This window comes from Ostrinia furnacalis, unplaced genomic scaffold, assembly GCF_004193835.3.
Source record: "Ostrinia furnacalis isolate ACB-3 unplaced genomic scaffold, ASM419383v2 OfSCF7470, whole genome shotgun sequence".
In the NCBI taxonomy this organism is placed as follows: Eukaryota; Metazoa; Arthropoda; class Insecta; order Lepidoptera; family Crambidae; genus Ostrinia; species Ostrinia furnacalis.
This window is the reverse complement of record NW_021137709.1, coordinates 85934-107924: the sequence shown is the minus strand read 5'-3', so window position 1 is coordinate 107924 and position 21991 is coordinate 85934. Positions and strand designations below refer to the sequence as shown.

General features: G+C 33.8%; 3 protein-coding genes across 3 annotated transcripts; all 3 read left to right on the top strand.

Moving 5' to 3' along the window:
- Window positions 1-8716: 8716 nt before the first annotated feature.
- LOC114364805 (facilitated trehalose transporter Tret1-like) lies at window positions 8717-13486 on the top strand. The gene is made up of 4 exons (XM_028321109.1): window positions 8717-8782; window positions 8895-9033; window positions 12231-12692; window positions 13392-13486. Exons 1-4 carry the CDS (start codon window positions 8717-8719, stop codon window positions 13484-13486), a joined length of 762 nt encoding a protein of 253 aa, XP_028176910.1.
- A 2763-nt stretch (window positions 13487-16249) lies between these two features.
- On the top strand, window positions 16250-18939 carry LOC114364815 (facilitated trehalose transporter Tret1-like). The gene is made up of 3 exons (XM_028321126.1): window positions 16250-16322; window positions 16752-16890; window positions 17222-18939. Exons 1-3 carry the CDS (start codon window positions 16260-16262, stop codon window positions 18439-18441), a joined length of 1422 nt encoding a protein of 473 aa, XP_028176927.1. The 5' UTR covers window positions 16250-16259; the 3' UTR covers window positions 18442-18939.
- A 665-nt stretch (window positions 18940-19604) lies between these two features.
- On the top strand, window positions 19605-21833 carry LOC114364804 (facilitated trehalose transporter Tret1-2 homolog). The gene is made up of 3 exons (XM_028321108.1): window positions 19605-19878; window positions 19977-20115; window positions 20611-21833. The coding sequence occupies exons 1-3, from the start codon at window positions 19816-19818 to the stop codon at window positions 21831-21833; spliced, it is 1425 nt and encodes a 474-aa protein (XP_028176909.1). The 5' UTR covers window positions 19605-19815.
- The last annotated feature ends 158 nt before the right edge of the window (window positions 21834-21991 follow it).

Below are 21991 nucleotides of genomic sequence, written 5' to 3'. Positions count from 1 at the left end.
TTGAATTAGATTTTGAACAGCTACCTACTCCAATATCTTGCTTCATGTAGGGCGATTTATCTCTGTCTATGTTATCTAGAATAGATTTTAATTTACGAAATTGCCCTTCTCGGAGGTTATATCGATACATAGGTACGTATTTCAATTCAATCATTTATATTTTTTTCTACTTTTGTATAAATAAAGATAGTATCGACTCATCATCATCCATCATCTAGCTAGCCGCTACCCTTATTAAATCCAACTGTTTGTTGGTGCGTATGAATAACGTATGCTCCTTGTGTCAATCTCATCCTACCCTTATAATGTCATCTGTCCAACTTGCAAAAGAAAGCGCTCATAAAATATTCAAAGCATTGATATTATTCCAAATCTTTTGAATGTAATTGAACTAAACTTGCAAGTAATTATTTGTTGAGATTTAAGACGTATTTTATCACTGATTTGAATAACCTGTTAAACGCTTCATTATCATCATCATTTCAGCCATAGGACGTCCACTGCTGAACATAAGTAGGCCTCCCCCAATGCTTTCCATGTTAATCGATTGGTAGCGGCCTGCGTTCAGCGCTTCCCTGTTACCTTAATCGCTTATTACATAATATAAAATACTTACTAAAAAGTTTAGTCTCCCACTTTGGTTGAAAGCTTGTCCTTAGGTTTTAAGTACGTAGATGTACACGTATTAGATCCACTAATGACTGAGTGCGAGGTTTCCGTAATGTAATGATGGTCGTTAAGTTTTAAAAGCTTTTATGGCGAGTTGACTTACGCCTCAGAAGCTACACCTACGTAAGAGTAGTGTTCGTGTAGCCAGTAATTAAATTCGGGTTCTCGTTTAAAAAAAAGTTTTACTTTTACATTTTATCCGCCATTTGTTGCTGCTGATAAGCTGTAAACTTTCTGTAATCAAAACCCTAACAGACTATACTAAAACATTCTATGAAATAATAAAAATTTCATAGTTCAGAGGTGGAATTGTGTAAAGCAATCGTAATCATTTGACAGTTCATAACGTACGATTATTCTGTCAAACGCTTTGTTTAACTGACTTTATCGTACGTTATGAACTGTCAAATGATTACGATTGCTTTACACAATTCCACCGCAGATTGAAAAAAGTTACTTTACTCGTATTTGAATATTTTATGAAAGAAAAATCTTCCAATCAACTATCATGGTAGAACATTGTAAAACCATGCATTCTCAAAGACTTTACTTTATTCCCCATTATTGCCTAAAAGAGGTGGAGCACATAAAAACACTCCGAGCACCTCAGGCATTCCAAAAATAGCTTATATGAGGAGTAGGCTTTATCAAGATAATCTTTTATGTTTGTTTTCACATAAATGTTTTCAACAGTTTTATTTTATTTTATTTATTTTTATTTTATTGTTAGGAAAACAAACAGCATTCTATAACACATATAGAGTTACCAATTTTAAATTTTAAAGTTATTTGTAATTCAGTATCAAGATCAAGAGCATATCAAGAAATTGTATTGAAGCACATGTTGTCGTATTATCGTAACAGAAAATCGCAATTTTCAGGAGTTTTCATTGTAGGTATAAATAAAGTCTAAAAATTAACAATTTCAGTAAATAAAGATATCTGCACTATGTGTTAATTTAATTTAAAAAGAACATACAAAATGTATGATGAAATCAAAGACAGGTTTATTCACGTCTAGGGACATTACATAGTTCGCTGCCATTCATAGTAGGTTTAATTAGTCACCTAGTTTGATAACTTGTATTGGCTGGACTACCCCGTGTAACGTCACGCTTGTCTAGGCCGCGTCGTATCAGTGACGACACGGGGTAATCGCCCGGGCCCAGTTTATGCCCGTCGGGTCGCGATCGCCACGTTCAACTTTCAACCCTTTTGAAGTTAGAATGTTGTAATGAATAAGATTTCATAATATACTCGTAAAATAACCCACGATTCCATGTTTATGTTTGTGTTCACAACTCTATCTGGCTTTGTCACAATTACATGTGACAACGTCACGATACACGGGGCATGGTGACGACACGGGTTCGACGGCCGGTCAGCTGTTTACGGGCGGGCAGGCGCGTTCGTCACGTTCAACTTTCAGGAAACCTGATTGTTTTTCCGCAAGAAAGTAGTTTAGGAAATTTGCAGGTAAACTTATAAAAAAATCACAATTAATCACCGTGTAAGTGGGTATTTTATGGAACACTAGCGCTTTTAAGCGGTGTAGAGTAAGTTTATAACCCCTCAAAAAGTTATAAGACTCACGGCTGCTGCGTCTAACGAACGAGGTTCTTTTAGTAATAAATACAGTAACAAATTATGTACATTCCCTTACATTGAAGTTCATACTACTTAGTCGTATATTCCTCGAGGCCCCTAGATATGGCGTCCAGTTAACAGTCCCGTGGCGTTCTTCCCTTCTGAGCCATTGCCACCTGCCAGCGTGACGTAAGTCTATAATTACGAATTTGATTAATCTTTTCTGGTAATAGGAATTCAGTGAGTAACATAACTAAATAGGAGTTAACTAGATTTAATTTTCCTGAGTTTTTACTCTTAGTTTATGGCTTTTATATTTTTTCTGAAAAGATTAGCTATGTAACTATACAAAAACAGTCTTTATATTACTCTTATTTTAAAATACTTATTTTGCAGGAAATTTTTCACGAAAACAAAAATGAACTCACGATGAACTTTTTTGCTAGAGTTCAGATAAGGTATTTCCAAGTATAATTAACTATTTGCAAGCATTTGGGAAGAACATCGGGTACGTGACAAAGAGAGTATCGGAGGCATAAAACAGGCTGACGACCTTTTTGTTTACGCGTCGTCGTTTAAAAACTTATAATGACATCGGTGCCAATTACGGGTCTTTTCATATCTGTTTTCGTCTTTTGTTGGCTCATTTTATCGTCACCACGACGCAGATGGAAGATATTAGCCAGTCAGCGCAATAGTTGTAATAGGACCCTTAAGTTTCCAGTGCGAAAGGTTCCTTCCACTTACATTTGTGTATAAACTATTCACTCTTCTGCAACATTCACAAATAGTATAAATTAATCTCTATCTTTGAAAATAATAAGCACATCGATATTTTGTAAACTATAATATTCAAGAATATAATCATAATCATAATCATTTATTTATTGCTTCATAAGTGTACATAGGTGGTGATCTTAAACTTAGTCTCAACTTATGACCCTGTAAGGGTGTCGCAAATCTTGTATCGTAGGTTTCGGATTCGCATTTAGAGTCTTTCATAGATTTTCAATTGCTTTACAAATTTGTAGTTCAATTTATGAGTCTCAAATCCTTTGAAACTGGTAATCGAACCGCATTAATATGGATTCAATTATAAAACACTAGCTTTATCTTGCGAATTCGTTCGCCTAGTTTTGGTTTGAGACATAATAGCAACTACATTTATCATCATACGTTTCAGTGGTTTTTTTTTCTAAAATAACACGAAAAATAATCTCAGTAAAACCATCCTTATTAGTGGAGGACACGTAGGAGTAATAAAAATTTACAAACTGACATAATGATAGTACAGGCGACCTCAACACTAAACATGTGGTAGGTACCTTTTATAGTTACAATAAGTGCGATTTTTCCCGTAACCTGTGTAGACTGTAAAAACACATGTTTGCGTTGCCCTGTCCCTTTATTTGCAAGGGCAGAAAACAGAACATGTTCGAAGTTGTTAGATATTACCTGCCCCGATCTATCCAAACATGTCGGGCAATAATGGGGTCGGTGACCCTTTGTAACATAAGGATATTTAGATATTACGACAAAGGGAAGCAATACTTTTATGGCTCTATTAGGGTGAGACAAATGGAATCACATGAGGATATCGAATACCTATAAATAAGAACATAATGGTCTTCAAATATAAATTTATGATCTTCTTAGTTTGTTATAGTAATAAAATTTGATATTTTTGAATTATCTACAAACTTATAAACTTAACTTATTTTGATTGATTGATGATGATTCTCCTCATTTACACCTTTTTTTAAATTTTTGAGTGGGGGCGAGAAAATTTATTATCGATGAAAATTTCAAAGAAGAATAATTACAAAATACACAATACAGTTTCTCTATAAGAAAAAGAAGCATACATTTCACTGATCAATGAACTTTTCCAGTCAACCAACACAGAATGAGCATCTCTGATTGGAAATACAATTTGAACATAAGCCCTAGATTCGCTGCCGTTTGTCAACAATAATTATGATCTGTGCAATTCAAAGGAAAAAGCGATAGATATTTCAAGTGTTATCTTCAAATGGACGCATTCTTAAAATTGTAGAAATTAAATTTTATTTTCAAAAATTAAATGTGCAATCTCACTTTGCTATTAGACTTAATTAGTTTAAGTGAATACTAAATACATAATGGGAAATGCAATAACCATTATTAACCATCTTACTCATTAGCACTTTTACGATGACTAATGGATCGATCAATTCGATTGATTCTATTCTATTGTGATCCGCTAATCGTTTGCCTCTCGAAGCCCACTCAAGTAGCGTTGTAATCAAACACCATATCCGGGGGATACTTGGCGGGGTGTTGCCGTTGGTATGCCGACTCAGGCTTATATTGAGGAATGTCCAACTGTGGAATTTGCAGGAATTTATTGAATACTATTTGCATTCACATTTTTAGTGAGGGATTCGTCACAAAATATTCGAATCTACCAACGAAATTAAAACGAATAGAAAAGAGAGTTGAAGAATGTAAGTATCGTTAAATGGGAAAATATCGCTAAGAAATTCATTGATATATAATTGTTATCTAAACTGAATGCGACTCTAAAGCGACGAATAAATACTCTTCTTGGCAAGCTTGCACCGTAGATAACATCTTAGCCCGTATAAGTCAAGTAAAAGAAAGTCTATACGACTTAACAACACTTTTAGATCTAAACTCTGACTGTCAAGAGAGCAATTAGTTCCCAACTCCGGATCAGTACGCCCCAGAAGTATATGGATGGATACTTTCCAACCAGTTCCAACTTTATGGAAGTTGGAACTGGGCCTTCCAAGTGACTGGTGCTTCGGGTTCGGGAGGGCGGCCGATGACCGGGCTCATTAAAATTTGGAGTGATTGGGTTCTATCTATTTGTGAGCTTTGAGACGCATCGATGGCTTAAGGTTAAAACGATATTGTGCCTCGTATTCTAGAATATGTAAGTAGAGTTTAAAAACTGTCTTGAGGTTTCCTTCCAATCGTAATGCATTAAAAATAAATAGTCTGATACATCTTCTCGTCCTTCCTAAACATAGTTATTATGTACAATTTTGACGTACATAACGTTCACAGTCCAGCAAAATACTAATAGATATGGCCAATTGGCCAGACTTCTTCGTCGCTTAAGATTAAGGTGTCTGCACAAGTGTCGGTAACAAGAAGGATACTCGTCGAGTAATGCCTTTCTATTACGAATGATCTCATTATGGGCACGAAAGCCTATTTGTAAGAAACTATTTTTGGCTCCAGCAGTCGTATTGGATACACAAGTGGACTAGGAAGCCATGATTTATGGCCTCATGTCGATGGACTCCCGAAGAAAAATGGCTAAGCTGATAAAAAACTACCGAAGGCGTTGAATATGGATTATGATTTATTTTAAGTGTATTTGTCCACAATAAACAAACAAATACGAAGTTGATTTTCTCTTTGTTTTTACATGATGTAAGAAAACTAGATATTTTTACTATTATTTAGATCAGAGTACTATAATGTAAGTACTTATTTTAAAAATCAATGCAATTGAAGATATTTATTTTACTGACATTAACGCTCATTGCACAAAATTAAATAATTATCGTATTGAATAGGTAAAATGTAGGTATCAAGTATTGTTGTGGAATTTTAACTGCAACTAAAATGACATTATTTTACAACAGCATCGGATAAACTTAAAAAAAAAAAAACAATTAAATGGTGCTTTTAGATTGTGGTACTTTCTATGAAAAATGTTCACATTCTTATTTTATCGTTACGACCGGTGCGTATTTTCCGCCGTAAAAACGATGTTAAAACATCTTTGCTGCTGTAATGGACAATGTTAGCGAATGTAATTGAACCCCAGCCGAAAATATTTCACAAATATTTTTACGACACCTACCGATCAAAGTGTTGTGTGTGACAAAATAACTTCCCTGTCGGTCGTTGACCTGATATTTTAGTGCGATATTTATCACCCGGTGTCTTAAACTGTAAATGAAAGTATTTTTGGCCAACGATGTCACATAAAAGGTGCCGAGAGTGTAGAATTACACATTTTGTATTACGACTTACGAGTATTATTCGCCTATAATGTTTAGGTACTATACCTAAGTAGTTCAATATCTAAGGCAACGTGGTACGTTATTTGTACCTACGTCTTATTGAAGAAACAATATAATTAAGTATTTGGGGTGATTTGTTAGAGTCAATTGCTCCCAAAAATGGGTAAACGGCGAGTCCCACATTGCAAATGAGGCAGCCCCCGGACAAAGCGGACAAACACGGGCGCTAACGAAGGACGATGCCATCTGAAGCCAATAAGTCAACGCACCTTAATGAACATGGTGGTACGTTATACTTTAAAGCGATTGGAAAATATCAGATTCTAAATAATCAACAACGTAGGCGGCAAAATATCTTAAATTGAATCACAAGACAAACTGAGTCCTTGATACTTATTATTTAGAATACTTCCGGGCTAATGAAAGCGACCTGGTCTTCATTATTCATGGAACATTACAGAAAATAAACTGTCTGGTTGAGTTTTTAGTTACTGAAAGAATAATCTAAGGTAAAATTATCGTTTAGCTACAGGACGTCCACTGTTGAATATAGGTGTCCCTCAATGATTTCCAGATAGGCTGGTCGGCCTGCATCCAGCGCCTTCCTGCAACCTTTATGAGGTCATTTTGTCCACCTTGTGGGTGGACGTCATGCGCTACGCTTGTCAGTACGTGGTAAGGTAAAATTAAGATTTCTAAACTTACATCTGTCAATATTACCGACAACATAAACGATTACTTCATGTGTTATATTTTACGATAAAAGTCAAAATTAAAAAAATAATACAAGTTACTAATATGTCTTAATAAATTTCTCCAATATCCTACATGTTTTAAAATTCAAAATTTAATCGCTACATCGAAAAAAGGATATTGCTAGGGGCGAATGTCTCGAACTGAATTAATTGAACAAAAACAGAGTGGATAAGGTTCATTGAATATAAAAGCGATAAACTACGGAAAACGTTAATTAAATCTTACAAATTGATCGAAGCTTTCAAAGAAAGCATTTTTTTATTTAATGTATAATAACCGCCAATCTATAAAGGTTGCACGAACACTTATTAGTTTAGTAAATAAATTAAAATTATTATTATAACATTACATTTCAGTTTAAAAAGGTTTTTGAAGTTTTATTTAAAATCAGTTTGTGAAATAATGTGGGTCAACTAACCTCGTGAAATGAATTTGTAGAGCTTAAGTATACCGGAAGTAGTGCCTGTACTAGGCATCGATAGGATAATAATAATTTATTGTCTTTTCTGTGTTTTTTGGTTGTTAAAAAGATGTAATACAATTGTTGGGTAAAGAAAGACCATCTTTTGCGTAAGAACTTTTGGTTTTGGTTATGTTTTGGCTAATCAAGGTACAATCCACTCAAACGGACTAAATTTTTTAATGATGACAAAAAGTTGTCCTCTAATGACATAATTAGATCCTGTGCAATCAGCTGAGAGAGAGGAACGAACTCCACGTTCTAGAAACGGCTGGAGGGATGACCCTCTTATAGTCAATGATTGTAATTTTTTCTGTGGGCTGTAATTAGAAATTAGGCGGTTTGATGCATTGAAAATGGCCAGTGACTATTTATGGCAGTATTTAGTAGTGCAATTACTTCCTGTTATTTAGAAATCTTGTACCTACTTACCCTTTTCTCCGTAGTTTGATATTACATTTCTTGTGTTGAATCTGACTTAAACCTGTGTGTGTATTTAATTATAATACAGAGTTAAGTTGTATCATTAGTACATTGGAAAACGTAATTTACATAATAATTTATCTATTATTAAAGGGTCATTCATCTTGAGAATTTCTTAGTTGATTTGACTAAAGAAAGCAGTTGAGTTATGGGATTTTAGGACGAACACATTAGAAGGAATAATTCAAACTTGAACCATATCCATAAATATTTTCTTTTGTCTAAAGATAACAAGCATTACATTATTTAAACACGTAAGTATAAATTTCACGCATCAGTAAGAAATTCTTGAAATAAATGTAAATGATATGTGTTTGGTTGTCATTAGTACGAGCCGAAAACGTTGTATCTAGTGCTCTTGTGTAACATGAGTGTCATTTAAAAACGTATTGAGTCTACTAAATGAACGATCGATAGGACTAACGATATAACTAAACTTGTTAACATAATTAAACGAAACTGAACAAGCATAATATTATGTAAAAATTCACTGAGCTCCGAAGGTAATGTTGTGTTGAGTGTCATTGTCAGTTAGACGGTTTAATAAGATTCTTGATAAAACTTAAATAGAATTCAAATAAGTAATTTGTATGTTTATAGTTTTAAGAAGAACATTTAACCAAGTAGGTACTATGACTGTTCTGCATTGAATGTATTAACATAAAAAGGAAATATTTAGAATTTGTTGTAGTCTGTCTATTGTGAACAAGAATTTCTGATGGACGCTGAATATAAGGATATTAGCAGAAGTAATGAAGTCTCATGGAAACATTGTTTTAGACAGGTAGGTACTTTCAGAAATTAATACAGTTATTTTTCGCTCAGATAAATGTTTGCCTGCCATGTTAGTATATTAGTTCTTATTTATATTTATTTTGGTCATAATATCTTTTCAGTTCCTTGTGAACAGCATAGCGTTAATGTTCTACTTCATGTTCGGGCTGTCTCTGGGCGCCCCGACAGTCCTCTTGCCGCAGCTGAGGAAGGAAGCGAACTCTACAGAAGCCGTCAGCGAGGACATGGCGTCATGGATCGGTAAAATAATTTATTAACTTTATGTTCATAACTCTCTCTAAAGGATTTTAATAAATTAATATCATGATGAAATATTTCGTGCCTTGAAACTGAATTTTGTTTCACGATGTGTGTTTGTTATATCTATCCGTGAGAGATCAAGAAGTTTCCAATTAGGTACTATCAACTCGTATTTTGACTCGCTCTATTATACTATTGTCCTTGAATTGATTAGCTTTAGGTTTTTTAAATACATAATATGAAAAATATCAGTTACTTAGAGCTCATAATTTACTTATTTCAGCGTCCATTGGCGGATACATGGGAGTGCCATGGAGTGTGGCTTTACCAATCATCATGTACTATTTTGGCAGAAGGAAGAGCTGCGTTTTCGTCGTTCTTAACACTTTCACTGCATTTATTGTGCTCTACTGCAGTACCGATGCCACTCAGATATTAATCAGTCAAGTTCTGCAAGGAGTTAACGCTGCCTCACAGACCAGTCTCACCGTCATTATAATGACTGAGTACACTTCACCCGAGTATAGAGGAATATTTTGTGCATCAAAAAGTGTGATGATGTTTTTAGGGGTGTGGATAGCAAATGCAATAGGAATGTTCTTTCACTGGCGTAACATTGCAATTTTAGGAATCTCATGTTCAGTTTACAATTTTGTGGCTATAATGATTATGCCCGAATCTCCCTATTGGTTAGTGAGTAAAGAAAGACTTACAGAATGTGTATCATCACATCGCTGGCTTAAAGGTTTTAATGAGAAATCAGATACTGAACTTAATGAGATTTTGGATGATTTCAATGCAAGTAATCATGACAAATACAAAAGTATACCAATTCGATTAAAAAAATGTTACATATCATTATTGCAAGAAGAGGTTTACAAAGCTCTTTTAATAACTTTATTGGTGATAGGCTCGTATTATATGTGTGGAAAAATAGTTTGTGCTGTTTACGCAATAGAAATATTACACAAGATTACGAACAATGAGTCATCGGCATACTATGGCATGTTAATAATAGATGCTATTACAATATGTGGTATGATGGTAGGTAGTGTTATGTCTAAATTTATTAAGCAAAAAGTTCTATATCTGTCATCTTTCGCTGCGGGCACATGTTCGTTGTATATTATTTGTTTGTATTTGTTTCTAGTGAACTCTTCTTTAATCTCTGAAAATATTTATGTATCTTTGGGTTTATTAATAACATTTTCGCTAACAATAAGTTGTGCAGTTGTTATGGGTCTCTCAATATTTGGGGAGACATTACCACTTAAATCTAGAGGAGTGAGTATTTGTATTGTTTCTGTGTTTGCGAAATTGGGATTAGGAACTGTTCTTAAAATCTCGCCGTATCTCTTCAAAAAAATAGGTAATCATGGAGTTTTTTTGTGTAATGCTATTGGTAGTACAATATTAATAATTTTAATGCTTAAATATTTACCAGAAACTAAAAACAAGACATTGCACGAGATTGCAAATAGTTTTAAATCTAAGGACATAGGCAAGAAATCTGAGAACAGTCAGTTGGTTCGTAAACAAGAAACAGATTAAGTTTTACAATGTTATGTTTAATTCACAGCATTAGCAGCATTTAGCATGCACATGGCATGTGATTCTGTCACCTTTATGACCTCTCTAGTATCTTGCAACAAAATATCGCGCTCCGCGATCCGCCATGCAGTAATATTGAAGGAGAGAATGAAAATTAAGTCATTACGTACTCGGCAGATTGTTTACTTCGGTAGGTGCGATTGAACCCAGGACACCTTTTATATGGTAAATTCAAAGAATGTTAACCATGTAAGATTGAATTTCATGCATCAAAATGAAAGCCTTAAATAAATGTAAATTGAATTGTGAATTTAGTTTTAATTTTCTACTGGTCGAAAACGTTGTGGTACTGGAGTTTAAAATGTGTTGCAAAAGGAACAAAAAAGTATTGAGATAAAGTTGATAATTTTACAGTTAATATAAGACACTTAAAAAAAACCTTTTGTGGATTCATGGAGAAACGAAAAGAACTACGAGTATACTAAAAATGCGTCAATTTGAAGGATAAAGACAATATTCTTGATAAAATTTAAATATAGGTAGTTTCAAATTAGTAATTCGTATGTTTTAGACAAGTAGGTGCCAATAAGATAAAGTCTATTAATGTATTTAGAGTGCTTGGACTAACAAAGAATTGTACTTCTATTCGACGCAGTTTGCCTAAACACATTTTCAATGGAAGCTGAGTATAAGGGTCTTAGCACAAATGATGGAGTTTCATGGACACATTTCTTAAGACAGGTAAAATTTTAAACATTTTTATTCCATAAGCTTTTTCATGATATTATTATGCTTGTGAGTTTAGTTTTGTTGGTTTTGTATTTTTTCTGTATGTACCAAATTAATTCGGCTAAGAAGTTAAAGCCATGCTTGATAATCAAATTCCGAAGCTGAGAGAAGAATTCAACATTATTGTAAAAATATTTTATTTTTGTGAATTATTTTCTCTCTTCTTTTTATGTATTTCATTGCTTTTGTCTTTTCAGTTCCTTGTGAATAGCATAGCGTTAGTGTTCTACTTCATGTTCGGGCTGTCTCTGGGCGCCCCCACAGTCTTCTTGCCGCAGCTGAGGAAGGAAGCGAACTCTACAGAAGCCGTCAGCGAGGACATGGCATCATGGATCGGTAAAATCATTTATTAACTTGTCTTTATGTTCATAACTCTCTTCAAAGGAATTTAAGAAATTAATCATCATCATCATCATCAACAGCCCTTTACAGTCCACTGCTGGACTATGAGCCTCCTCCACTATAGTGGAGGGTTTTGCCATAATCTCCACGCTAGGCAGGCGGGTTGGAGATCGCAGTTTAGAAGATTGATGTTTTTCAGAGAGCGCTGCTGCCCATTCTCTGTTTGATGTGTAGTCCCTAAGTCGCCTCTTACGACACCCGCGGGAAGAGTAGGGGTTGGTGACAAATGTATTCTACTCTGCCGTCACCACACGGCTTAAGAAATTAATATCACGATGAAATATTTTTTGCCTTGAAACTGAATTTTGTTTCACGATGCGTGTTTGTTATATCTATCAACTCGTATTTTGACTCGTTCTAATTACTATTGTCCTTGAATTGATTAGCTTTAGGTTTTTTAAATACATAATATAAAAAATATCAGTTACTTAGAGCTCATAATTTACTTATTTCAGCATCCATTGCCGGATATATGGGAGTGCCATGGAGTGTGGCTTTACCAATCATCATGTACTATTTTGGCAGAAGGAAGAGCTGCGTTTTCGTCGTTCTTAACACTTTCACTGCATTTATTGTGCTCTACTGCAGTACCGATGCCACTCAGATATTAATCAGTCAAGTTCTGCAAGGAGTTAACGCTGCCTCACAAACCAGTCTCACCGTTATTATAATGACTGAGTACACTTCACCCGAGTATAGAGGAATATTTTGTACGACAAAAAGTGTGATGATGTATTTAGGGGTGTGGGTAGCAAATGCAATAGGGATGTTTTTTCATTGGAGTAACATCGCAGTTTTGGGAATCGCATGTTCAGTTTACAATTTTGTTGCTATACTGATAATGCCCGAATCCCCGTATTGGTTAGTCAGTCAAGAAAAAATTACAGAATGTGTATCGTCCCATCGCTGGTTAAAAGGTTTTAATAAGAAATCAGACACTGAACTAAATGATATTTTGAATAATAACACAAACAAATCTACTAGGAAATACAAAAGTATATCTTCTCTGCTAAAGAATTGTTACGTATCTTTATTGCAAGAAGAGGTATATAAAGCTCTTTTAATATCTTTATTAGTAGTAGGCTCTTGTTTTATGAGTGGAAAAATGGTTTGTGCTGTTTATGCAATAGAAATACTACACAAGATAACAAAAAATGAATCTACGGCATATTATGGTATGTTAATAATAGATGCTATTACAATATGTGGTATGATGGTAGGTAGTGTTATGTCTAAATATATTAAGCAAAAAGTTTTATTGCTATGGTCTTTGACTTCAGGAACGTCTTCTTTGTATATTATTTGTTTGTATTTATTTTTAGTAAACTCTTCTTTTATCTTTGAGAATACTTATGTTTCATTAGGTTTGTTAATAATATTTTCATTGACTATAAGTTGTGGGGCAGTTATGGCTTTATCAATATTTGGAGAGACATTACCTCTTAAATGTAGAGGAGTGAGTGTGTGTATTGTTTCTATGTTCGCGAAAACGGGATTAGGAACTGTTCTCAAAATTTCACCAATACTTTTTAAACATTTCGGTAATCATGGGTGTTTTTTGTGTTATGCGATTGTTAGCACAGTATTGATAATTTTAATGCTTAAATTTTTACCAGAAACTAAAAACAAGACATTGCATGAGATTGCAAATAGTTTTAAAACTAAGGACATAGGAAAGAAATCGGAGAGCAGCCAGTTACAACAAGGATGAATACTGAAATCAATCAGTTGGTACACAGAGACAAAATATAGGAGAATGCATTTATTTGGGGTACAATAAAAGGGTCTTTGGGTATCAAATCAAATCAAATAGTTTCTTCAGTACATAGTGCTCTTTCTAGGGCGCTTATATAACTTTGTTATACATATATTGTTTGGATTACTACAATACAAATAAACTATGTACTCATAGGTAACACACCTGCAACCTAGATCCGGCCGAAATTTAATACTGATTATATTAAATTAATTGTCTATTACTCAATTTGTTTACCTTGATCTCCTTATATTTACCAATTTGATGACCAGGTGTATCAGTCTGTAATATCTCTGGGGTCAGTCTATCAGACAGGGAGTAAAATATTAGTATTTGAGAAGTAAAAAATAGTTACCAGTATTTTACATGGCTGTAACTCGCCTTAAATAAATAAATTAAAAAAATGTACTCAACAGGCATGAAATTAACTTAAGTACTCGTAGGTATGTCTTTATTTACGTGGACTTGTTTAATTAGTAGGTACTTACAAACCGTCAATTTTTTTCTCATAACAATCTAATATTGATAATGTCGCCATTTTTTTTGTCGCCCCAAAGTGCCCGACGAGAAAGGAATCACTACATATACATATACAATAGTATAAAATAAAGTCGCTTCGCTAATATATGCTTAAATCTTTAAAACTACGCAATGGATTTTAATGCGTTTTTTTAGTAGATAGAGTGATTGAAGAAGAAAGTTTTTAGGTAGGTATAATACATGTACCTGTGCGAAGCAGGGGTAGATTGCTAGTCAAATATACATTGTTATACAGTTTTCATTTATAAATACACGATGTTACTTTGCATTCTTGCCATATTTACAGAAATAACTTACTGACACTTAACACAAATCAGTAAAAAAAGAATGTCCTAAAATTTTGTTTTTTAATCTTGAGTATTTTATTTTATCAACAATCTGAAACACACCACTAATTATTGCAACGCATGCACATTACTTGTTGGAGATGGCGACGTAGACTCTTTTCACTTTTTATTATTGTATTTTTTAAATCTAAATGTTTTACAATGTCTCTTACTACTAAAAGTACTTAACACTAGAAAGGCCGCCGTCCCATTTTTGTCCCACTCGCGAGTTTGATCAGCTCTAACTTTTTTATTTTTCAACGAAAGTCCATGAAACTTTTTGACTTTTTCTGATTTATTGAATTTCATCATTTTTTAATGTTTTTGATAATATAACATAGATAGAAAAATTTTTAAAATCGGTTTTACCTAGAAGCGCCACTGGGTCAATTTTGTCCCACCCTGGTATTTGCCACAATAATTCGATGAAGAGTCCTTTTTTTCGAGGAGATACGAAAGTGGAGAGGTGAGGAGAGTTTTGGTGGCTCGTGGCAATGCAGAAATTTAAATATATTGTACTAGTTTTTGCCTGTGACTTCACCCGTGAGAAATTAAATTTATCATAGAAAGACCTAATTTCTTGACACTTGTCGTTGCTTTTTGACCAAATAACTGAATATTATTCTAAATTGTAGCCTATATTATGTTATTCTGAAGTATTAACAATAAAAATGCAAAGTTTTATTAAGATCGGCTTAGTATTTTTTGCGTAAAAGAGTGAAAAAACATCCATAGATCTAACCATGAATCCATACTCACTTAGTTCAAGTTCCAGGCATATATCCACCTATTCATCCATCCTATCCATTCATCAGTCCATCCATCCTTCAATTCATCAATATTTATTAACTTTTATATTTATAATATTAGTAGGAAGATGGCCTCTAGACATAAGCCAGTTCATACATTGTATGATTTGATACATTTTTAAAATGTGTGACTTATAAAATTTTGAAGATTAAACGTACATACTTTTTATTGTAATTGGTCAAAAACTTCATTGTTTGTGTACAGATAACAGAAAAATAACCATACTTATAGAAATTCCTAAACACATAGTACACCAGATAGACAAAAAACCATACAAAAAAACTTTGTGCAAAATGTGCACTATTATTTTTAAGATATTTATTTTTTCTTTAAAAATAATAATGACTAGTTAAAGTAGTAATTTCATGATTTTAATACAGTATACCACCACGTAATATGTGACTATTTTTAAATGAAACCAAAAATATCTAAATTTTAATAATTCTAAATTAAAATTGAATACATTTATATTTTTAAAGAAATAAGTACATATTGTTTTAACTACATAGATAAACCTTTTTTTAAGGATACTACAAATAGTTTTAACCATAATATTCATGCCTGAAACTAAAAAATGTTACAAAATACATGCTGGGACAAAATTGACCCAGCGGCGCTTTTAGGGGGGTCGTAATCTTCGGCACTTCTAGTGTTAAATCGTTCTGTCGCGGGAAAAAAACAAAAAAAAAAACATGTCACAGTGTATGCATACTAGCGGCCCGCCCCGGCTTTGCACGGGTAGATATAATAGATATTTGAAAATAATAAATTAAATCTCTCGTATACTTACAATGTCACCGGAAAATAGCAAGAACTGCAAATTTATAAACCTAATTTTATCCATTTCTCACCCTTATGTTACGACGATACCATAACGAATTTAAAAGGAGATTGTGTCATAGTGTACAAAAGTTTTTTGTTATATAGTTATCTTAATTAAGAATTTAATCAATTAGAAGAAAAAAAAGCGCTTGCATTTGACGTTCTCATCGACGATTCAACGCGATAAAAACAATCGAGTTCAGGCGTCTCCTCTAGTACGTAGTATAACGATGGACGCAAAATACACACTTATTGGGAAACAGAATTATAGATTACCTGTTTTAGGACGACAGGTGAGCTAGACTTATTTGATTTATTTGCCGTATCGTATGAATAGGTTTCAGTTTCTTTACCAAAAACAGAAGCTAAATGAAACATGTTATTTTTAATTGACAACTTACTGTTCAGAATCTAAGTACCTACAGGTATCGTGAAAATTTTGAAGAGATTTATGAAAGTTAAGGCAATCTATTGTTTTAAAAATGACCTTAGATACTGTTTTTTTATTATTATTACGTTAATTTCTGAGATTGTAATTTACAGTTAAGTTTCACGTTTTTTTTTAAAATAAATATTAAATTATACTAAAACATCAAAAACGCAAAATATTTTGTAGATTTCTGGTAGATTTTTGGACCATTGATAGTAAAAAAAAGTGTTTTCGCAAACTGCTTTTGACGTGACATTATTATACGATTTTATAACTGTCAATACGTTTTTAGTTGCTAGTGTGTCTGTCAGCATGCGTGTATTCCTTCATGCTGGGACTGAGCTTCGGGAGTCCCACGGTGGCCGTGGCCCAGCTGAGGGCAAGGGCGAACTCAACCGACGCAGTCAGCAGGGAAATGGGCTCTTGGATAGGCAAGTGTACATTCAACCTCTCCTTTTATTCGTTTTTGTGATACAAATCCATGCAGTTCCTTTTAAAAACATAACTTATCAGATTAAAAATTATTACATCTTTAAAATAAGGTACTTTAGCATATTTGGAACAATAAAATAAAAAAAAACGAGATTTCATGAACTCGAAAAAATACGAAAAATTGAATTCAAAAATAGTTTTCATTCAAGCAGGGGCGCTACCCACCTTTCTATACTTTTTTGTTGATGTGTATCTATGTATAAGTTAGAACAGTATTACCTACCTACTCAATACTATGTTTATCTTTGATTGTTTTGTTTTGTTTTCCAGCATCTGCATCCGGCTTTGTCGCAATCCCTACAGTAGTCGTCTCGGTCATCGTTGTACATCACTTCGGGCGCAAAAAAGTTTATAACTACGCGACTGTAGTTAGTTTCGTGTGCTTTACAATACTCTATTGTAGTAAAAATGCTACGGATCTTCTTGTAAGCAGGTTATTCTGCGGAGTTCAAAGTGGCTTGTTGTTGTCAACGTTCCTAATGGTCATGACTGAGAGCATGAAGCCAAGATATAGGGGTTTATTTTTTGCTTTGAAATCAGCTTCAATTTATTGGGGTGTCTGGTGTTCCAATACGATAGGAACATTCTGTCCTTACAATTACATTGGAATAGTTGGGATGTCATGTTCAGTAATTAACTTTTTCATAACATTTGTCATACCAGAAACTCCATTCTGGCTTGCATCAAGAGGCAGATATGAAGAATGCGCAGCAGCACACCGATGGTTGAAGGGGGCCGACGAGGATACCGAGAAAGAGTTGAAAGCGATTTTTGATAGTTTCCAAAAAGATGGAAAAGTGCCAATACAAACACGCAAATCTCTGTTAACTACAGTTAAAGAATATTGGACGATAATATGTCAACCATCATTTTATAAACCTGTCTCTATAGGATTCATAATTGAAATGATGTGTGTAGCTACAGGAAAATTGGTTTTTGCTATGTATGCAATTGAAATAATAGGAAAAGTTACAAAAAATAAAACTACAGCTCACTATTTTATGTTGATACTGGATGGATTTAGTGTGTTAGGTATGTATATGGGCTGTGTCTTAGCAAAACGCTTAAAAAGAAGAACTATGTTGTTATGTTCATCAACATTATCCGCAATACTAATGTTTGCGGTGTCATTTTATTTGTATTTGGTTAAATTCAAAATAATGTCTGAAAATAACATATTATTTTTAAGTATATTGGTTTTATATTCGTTAATTACATGTTGTGGCCCCATGCTTTTGTTTAGCGTTATTTGTGGCGAATTGTTTCCATTAAAAGGTAGAAGTTTTGGAGTGATATTATCAGGTGTGATTAATAGTGCACTTTTTGGACTAAGTATGAAATTTACACCGTATTTACTTTGGGCTATCAATACTGAAAATACTTTTCTATTTTTTGCAATTTTTTCTACCACATGCATTATTTTAGAATATAAGTATCTACCAGAAACTAAAGATAAAACATTAAATGAAATTGCGGCCCTATTTCAATAAACACAACTCTATTAAATGTTACATCGATAACTAAATCATGTGTTGGCAACATTAATCAAAAGCTTTTTTTTACTACTAGCAACTAGTCTACTAGTACTAAGAGAGATAGAAAGATTCGTCTTGTCATTGTGCTACTAACGTAAGTGATATTTATTTAAAGTCGTCAATAAATTGTGTAATTTACCAGCGCCTGTAAATTAATGCAATGGAACGACAGGGAAAGATTGGAGGAACAGGAGAATTACCAAGAAAACTAAAGTCAGATTGATGAAATGCCTTGTGTTTCCAATCTTTAGAAATATGGAGCCGAAACTTGTTCTCTGAGACTGCAGGATAGACGCTATCATAAAGGCTACTGAGTCCACGATGATCCAGTGTATTCGCAACGCCTCTAACCGCCAGAAATGGCAGGAGAGCTGACTTCGAAAATGACATCGAACACCCCAACGTGTGCCTCGTCAATGCAACCATGACCAATCTGACAAGAGTGTCCGACTAAGAAGAAGATAATTTCATGATAAAGTCATCCTGCTTTTCACATAATATTATGACTGAATTAATTTTTTATGCAAAAAAAAACTTGGATTCAAAAAAAAATATTGTTTCTTTTCTGATTTACTACAGAGATGCGTATGAATCGTAAGAGTAGTTTAAGTATACGTTTTGACTGCGATTCTTAATGCCGAAAATCGGAACCACGAACTCTATTATATTATTTACCTGAATTCCGAATGCACGGAATCCGGATAACTCTAGCCCCAATGCATGCTATCTCGAATCACCGTACTTTTAGTTATTCACGAGTTTATTTAGTTACTGTGCTCTACATAAAAACCGAGGGATCTTCCAATTTGTGGCAGTTATCTGTGCTGGCAATTAAATACCATTTTTGTGCACATTATATCAGAATTTGGAGTAGGTACCTACTAGTAGGTAACAACTTCTCAACAGTAGGTACGTTAATAATTTGACATGTAATGAACATTATGAATAAATTTCTTATTCTTATTCTTAATAAGAATTAAATCATACAGGGGCATTCACAGTACAATCTGTTTTGTAGTACTACATTAACGTTGCTTTTTATTTTAAATTATTCTTTTCCGTGACAAAATTTTTGCACATAAATTAATCTTATCACAGAGGTCTATTTGTCACCCATATGTGTAACAATACCATAACGAATTTATAAGGAAATTGTCTCCTAGCGTGCAAAAGTATTTTATTAAATAGTTTTCCTTTTAACAAAAAAGATTACGCGAGCACTTGATGTTCTCATACTAAGTTGAGTTGGACACTTGGAGTGCGCGTGATCCAACGCGATAAAAAAGGATAAAAATAATCGAGTTGACTCCTTTAGTACGTAGTATAACAATGGACACAAAATACACACTTATCGGGGAACAGAATTATAAATTACCTGTTTTAGGACGACAGGTAAGTTAGCCCACTTGATTTATTTGCCGTATTGCATGTATAGGTTTCAGTTTATTGACATTATTACACGATTTTATAAACTGTTAATATGTTTTTAGTTGCTAGTGTGCCTGTCGGCATGCGTGTACTCCTTCATGCTGGGGCTGAGCTTCGGGAGTCCCACGGTGGCCGTGGCCCAGCTGAGGGCAAGGGCGAACTCAACCGCCGCAGTCAGCAGGGAAATGGGCTCTTGGATAGGCAAGTGTTCATTCAACCTCTCCTTTTATCCGTTTTTGTGATAGAAATCCATGCAGTTCCTTTTTTTTAAATATAACTTTAAATCAGATTTAATATAATTTATGTATACTTTTAAAATAAGGTCAATTAAGTATAAGTAACGTAAAGGTAGCAGGGAGGCGCTGGACGCAGGCCGCTCAACCAATCGATTAATGTGGAAAGCATTAGGGGAGGCCTATGTTCAGCAGTGGACGTCCTATGGCTGAAATGATGATAATAATGATGATGATGAAGTATAAGTAGTTGGAATATTAAAATTAAAAAAAAAAACGAGTTTTTATGAGTTCGAAAAAATATGACAAATTGAATTTAAAAATAGTTTTCATTCAAGAGGGGGGCGATACCCTTCTTTCTATAGGTACTTTATTGTCGATGTGTATATGCATAAGTTAGAATAATCACCAATATGTGTTAATCTTTGATTGTTTTATGTAAATGTATTATTTTGTTTTCCAGCATCTGCAACCGGCTTTGTCGCAATCCCGACGGTGGTCATCTCGGTCATCGTTGTACATCACTTCGGGCGCAAAAAAGTATTTAACTACGCGACTGTAGTTAGTTTCGTCTCCTTTACAATATTTTATTGTAGCAAAAATGCTACGCATATTCTTGTAAGCAGATTATTTTGTGGAGTTCTAGCTGGCTTGTTGATGTCAATGGTCCTAATGGTCATGACTGAGAGCATGACGCCAAGATATAGGGGTTTATTTTTTGCTTTCAAATCAGCTTCTGTGAATTGGGGTATCTGGTGTTCCAATACGATAGGAACATTCTGTCCTTACAATTACATTGGCATAGTTGGGATATCATGTTCAATAATTAATTTTTTAATAACATTTGTCATGCCAGAAACTCCATTCTGGCTTGCATCAAGGGGCAGATATGAAGAATGCGCAGCAGCACACCGATGGTTGAAAGGGGCCGACGAGGATGCCGAGAAGGAGTTGAAAGCGATTATTGAAAGTTCCCAAAAAGATGCCAAAGAGTCAACACAAACACGCAAATCTCTGTTAACTACAGTTAAAGAATATTGGACGATAATAGTATATCAACCATCGTTTTACAAACCTGTCTCTATAGGATTCATAATTCAAATTATGCATGTAGCTTCGGGAAAAATGGTTCTTACTATGTATGCAATTGAAATATTAGGAAAAGTTACAAAAAATAAAACTACAGCTCACTATTTTATGTTGATATTGGATGGATTTAGTGTGTTAGGCATGTATATGGGCTGTTTTTTAGCAAAACGCTTAAAACGAAGAACTATGTTCTTATGTTCATCCACATTATCCGCAATACTGATGTTTGCGGTGTCATTTTATTTGTATTTGATTAAATTCAAAATACTGTCTGAAAATAATATAATTTTTTTAAGCATTTTGGTTTTATATTCGTTAGTTACATGTTGTGGCCCCATTCTTTTGTTTAGCGTTATTTGTAGCGAATTGTTTCCATTAAAAGGTAGAAGTTTTGGAGTGATATTATCAGGTGTGAATAATAGTGCACTTTTTGCATTAAGTGTAAAATTTACACCGTATTTACTTTGGGCTATTGATACTGAAAATACTTTTCTATTTTATGCAATTTTTTCTATCACATGCATTTTTTTAGCATATAAATATCTGCCAGAAACTAAAGATAAAACATTAAATGAAATTGCGGCCCTATTTCAATAAACACTGCCACTGTTTTGAATGTTACACCGATAAATAAACTTTAGGAATTTTTTGACTGAATATACTTATTTATGCAAAAAACATTATGCTTTGATTTAAATCAATTCTTTCATTAACAAAAAATCATATTTGGCAAAACCTTGTATGATCTTAGGGCA

Excerpts from the sequence above, each read along its gene's own strand:
- LOC114364815 (XM_028321126.1), top strand. The coding sequence starts at position 16,260 with ATGGACGCAAAATACACACTTATTGGGAAACAGAATTATAGATTACCT. Across the intron at positions 16,323-16,751 it reads TACCTGTTTTAGGACGACAG|TTGCTAGTGTGTCTGTCAGC; the intron begins GTGAGCTAGACT and ends ATACGTTTTTAG. Across the intron at positions 16,891-17,221 it reads GGAAATGGGCTCTTGGATAG|CATCTGCATCCGGCTTTGTC; the intron begins GCAAGTGTACAT and ends TTTGTTTTCCAG.
- LOC114364805 (XM_028321109.1), top strand. The coding sequence starts at position 8,717 with ATGGACGCTGAATATAAGGATATTAGCAGAAGTAATGAAGTCTCATGG. Across the intron at positions 8,783-8,894 it reads GGAAACATTGTTTTAGACAG|TTCCTTGTGAACAGCATAGC; the intron begins GTAGGTACTTTC and ends ATATCTTTTCAG. Across the intron at positions 9,034-12,230 it reads GGACATGGCGTCATGGATCG|CATCCATTGCCGGATATATG; the intron begins GTAAAATAATTT and ends TACTTATTTCAG.
- LOC114364804 (XM_028321108.1), top strand. The coding sequence starts at position 19,816 with ATGGACACAAAATACACACTTATCGGGGAACAGAATTATAAATTACCT. Across the intron at positions 19,879-19,976 it reads TACCTGTTTTAGGACGACAG|TTGCTAGTGTGCCTGTCGGC; the intron begins GTAAGTTAGCCC and ends ATATGTTTTTAG. Across the intron at positions 20,116-20,610 it reads GGAAATGGGCTCTTGGATAG|CATCTGCAACCGGCTTTGTC; the intron begins GCAAGTGTTCAT and ends TTTGTTTTCCAG.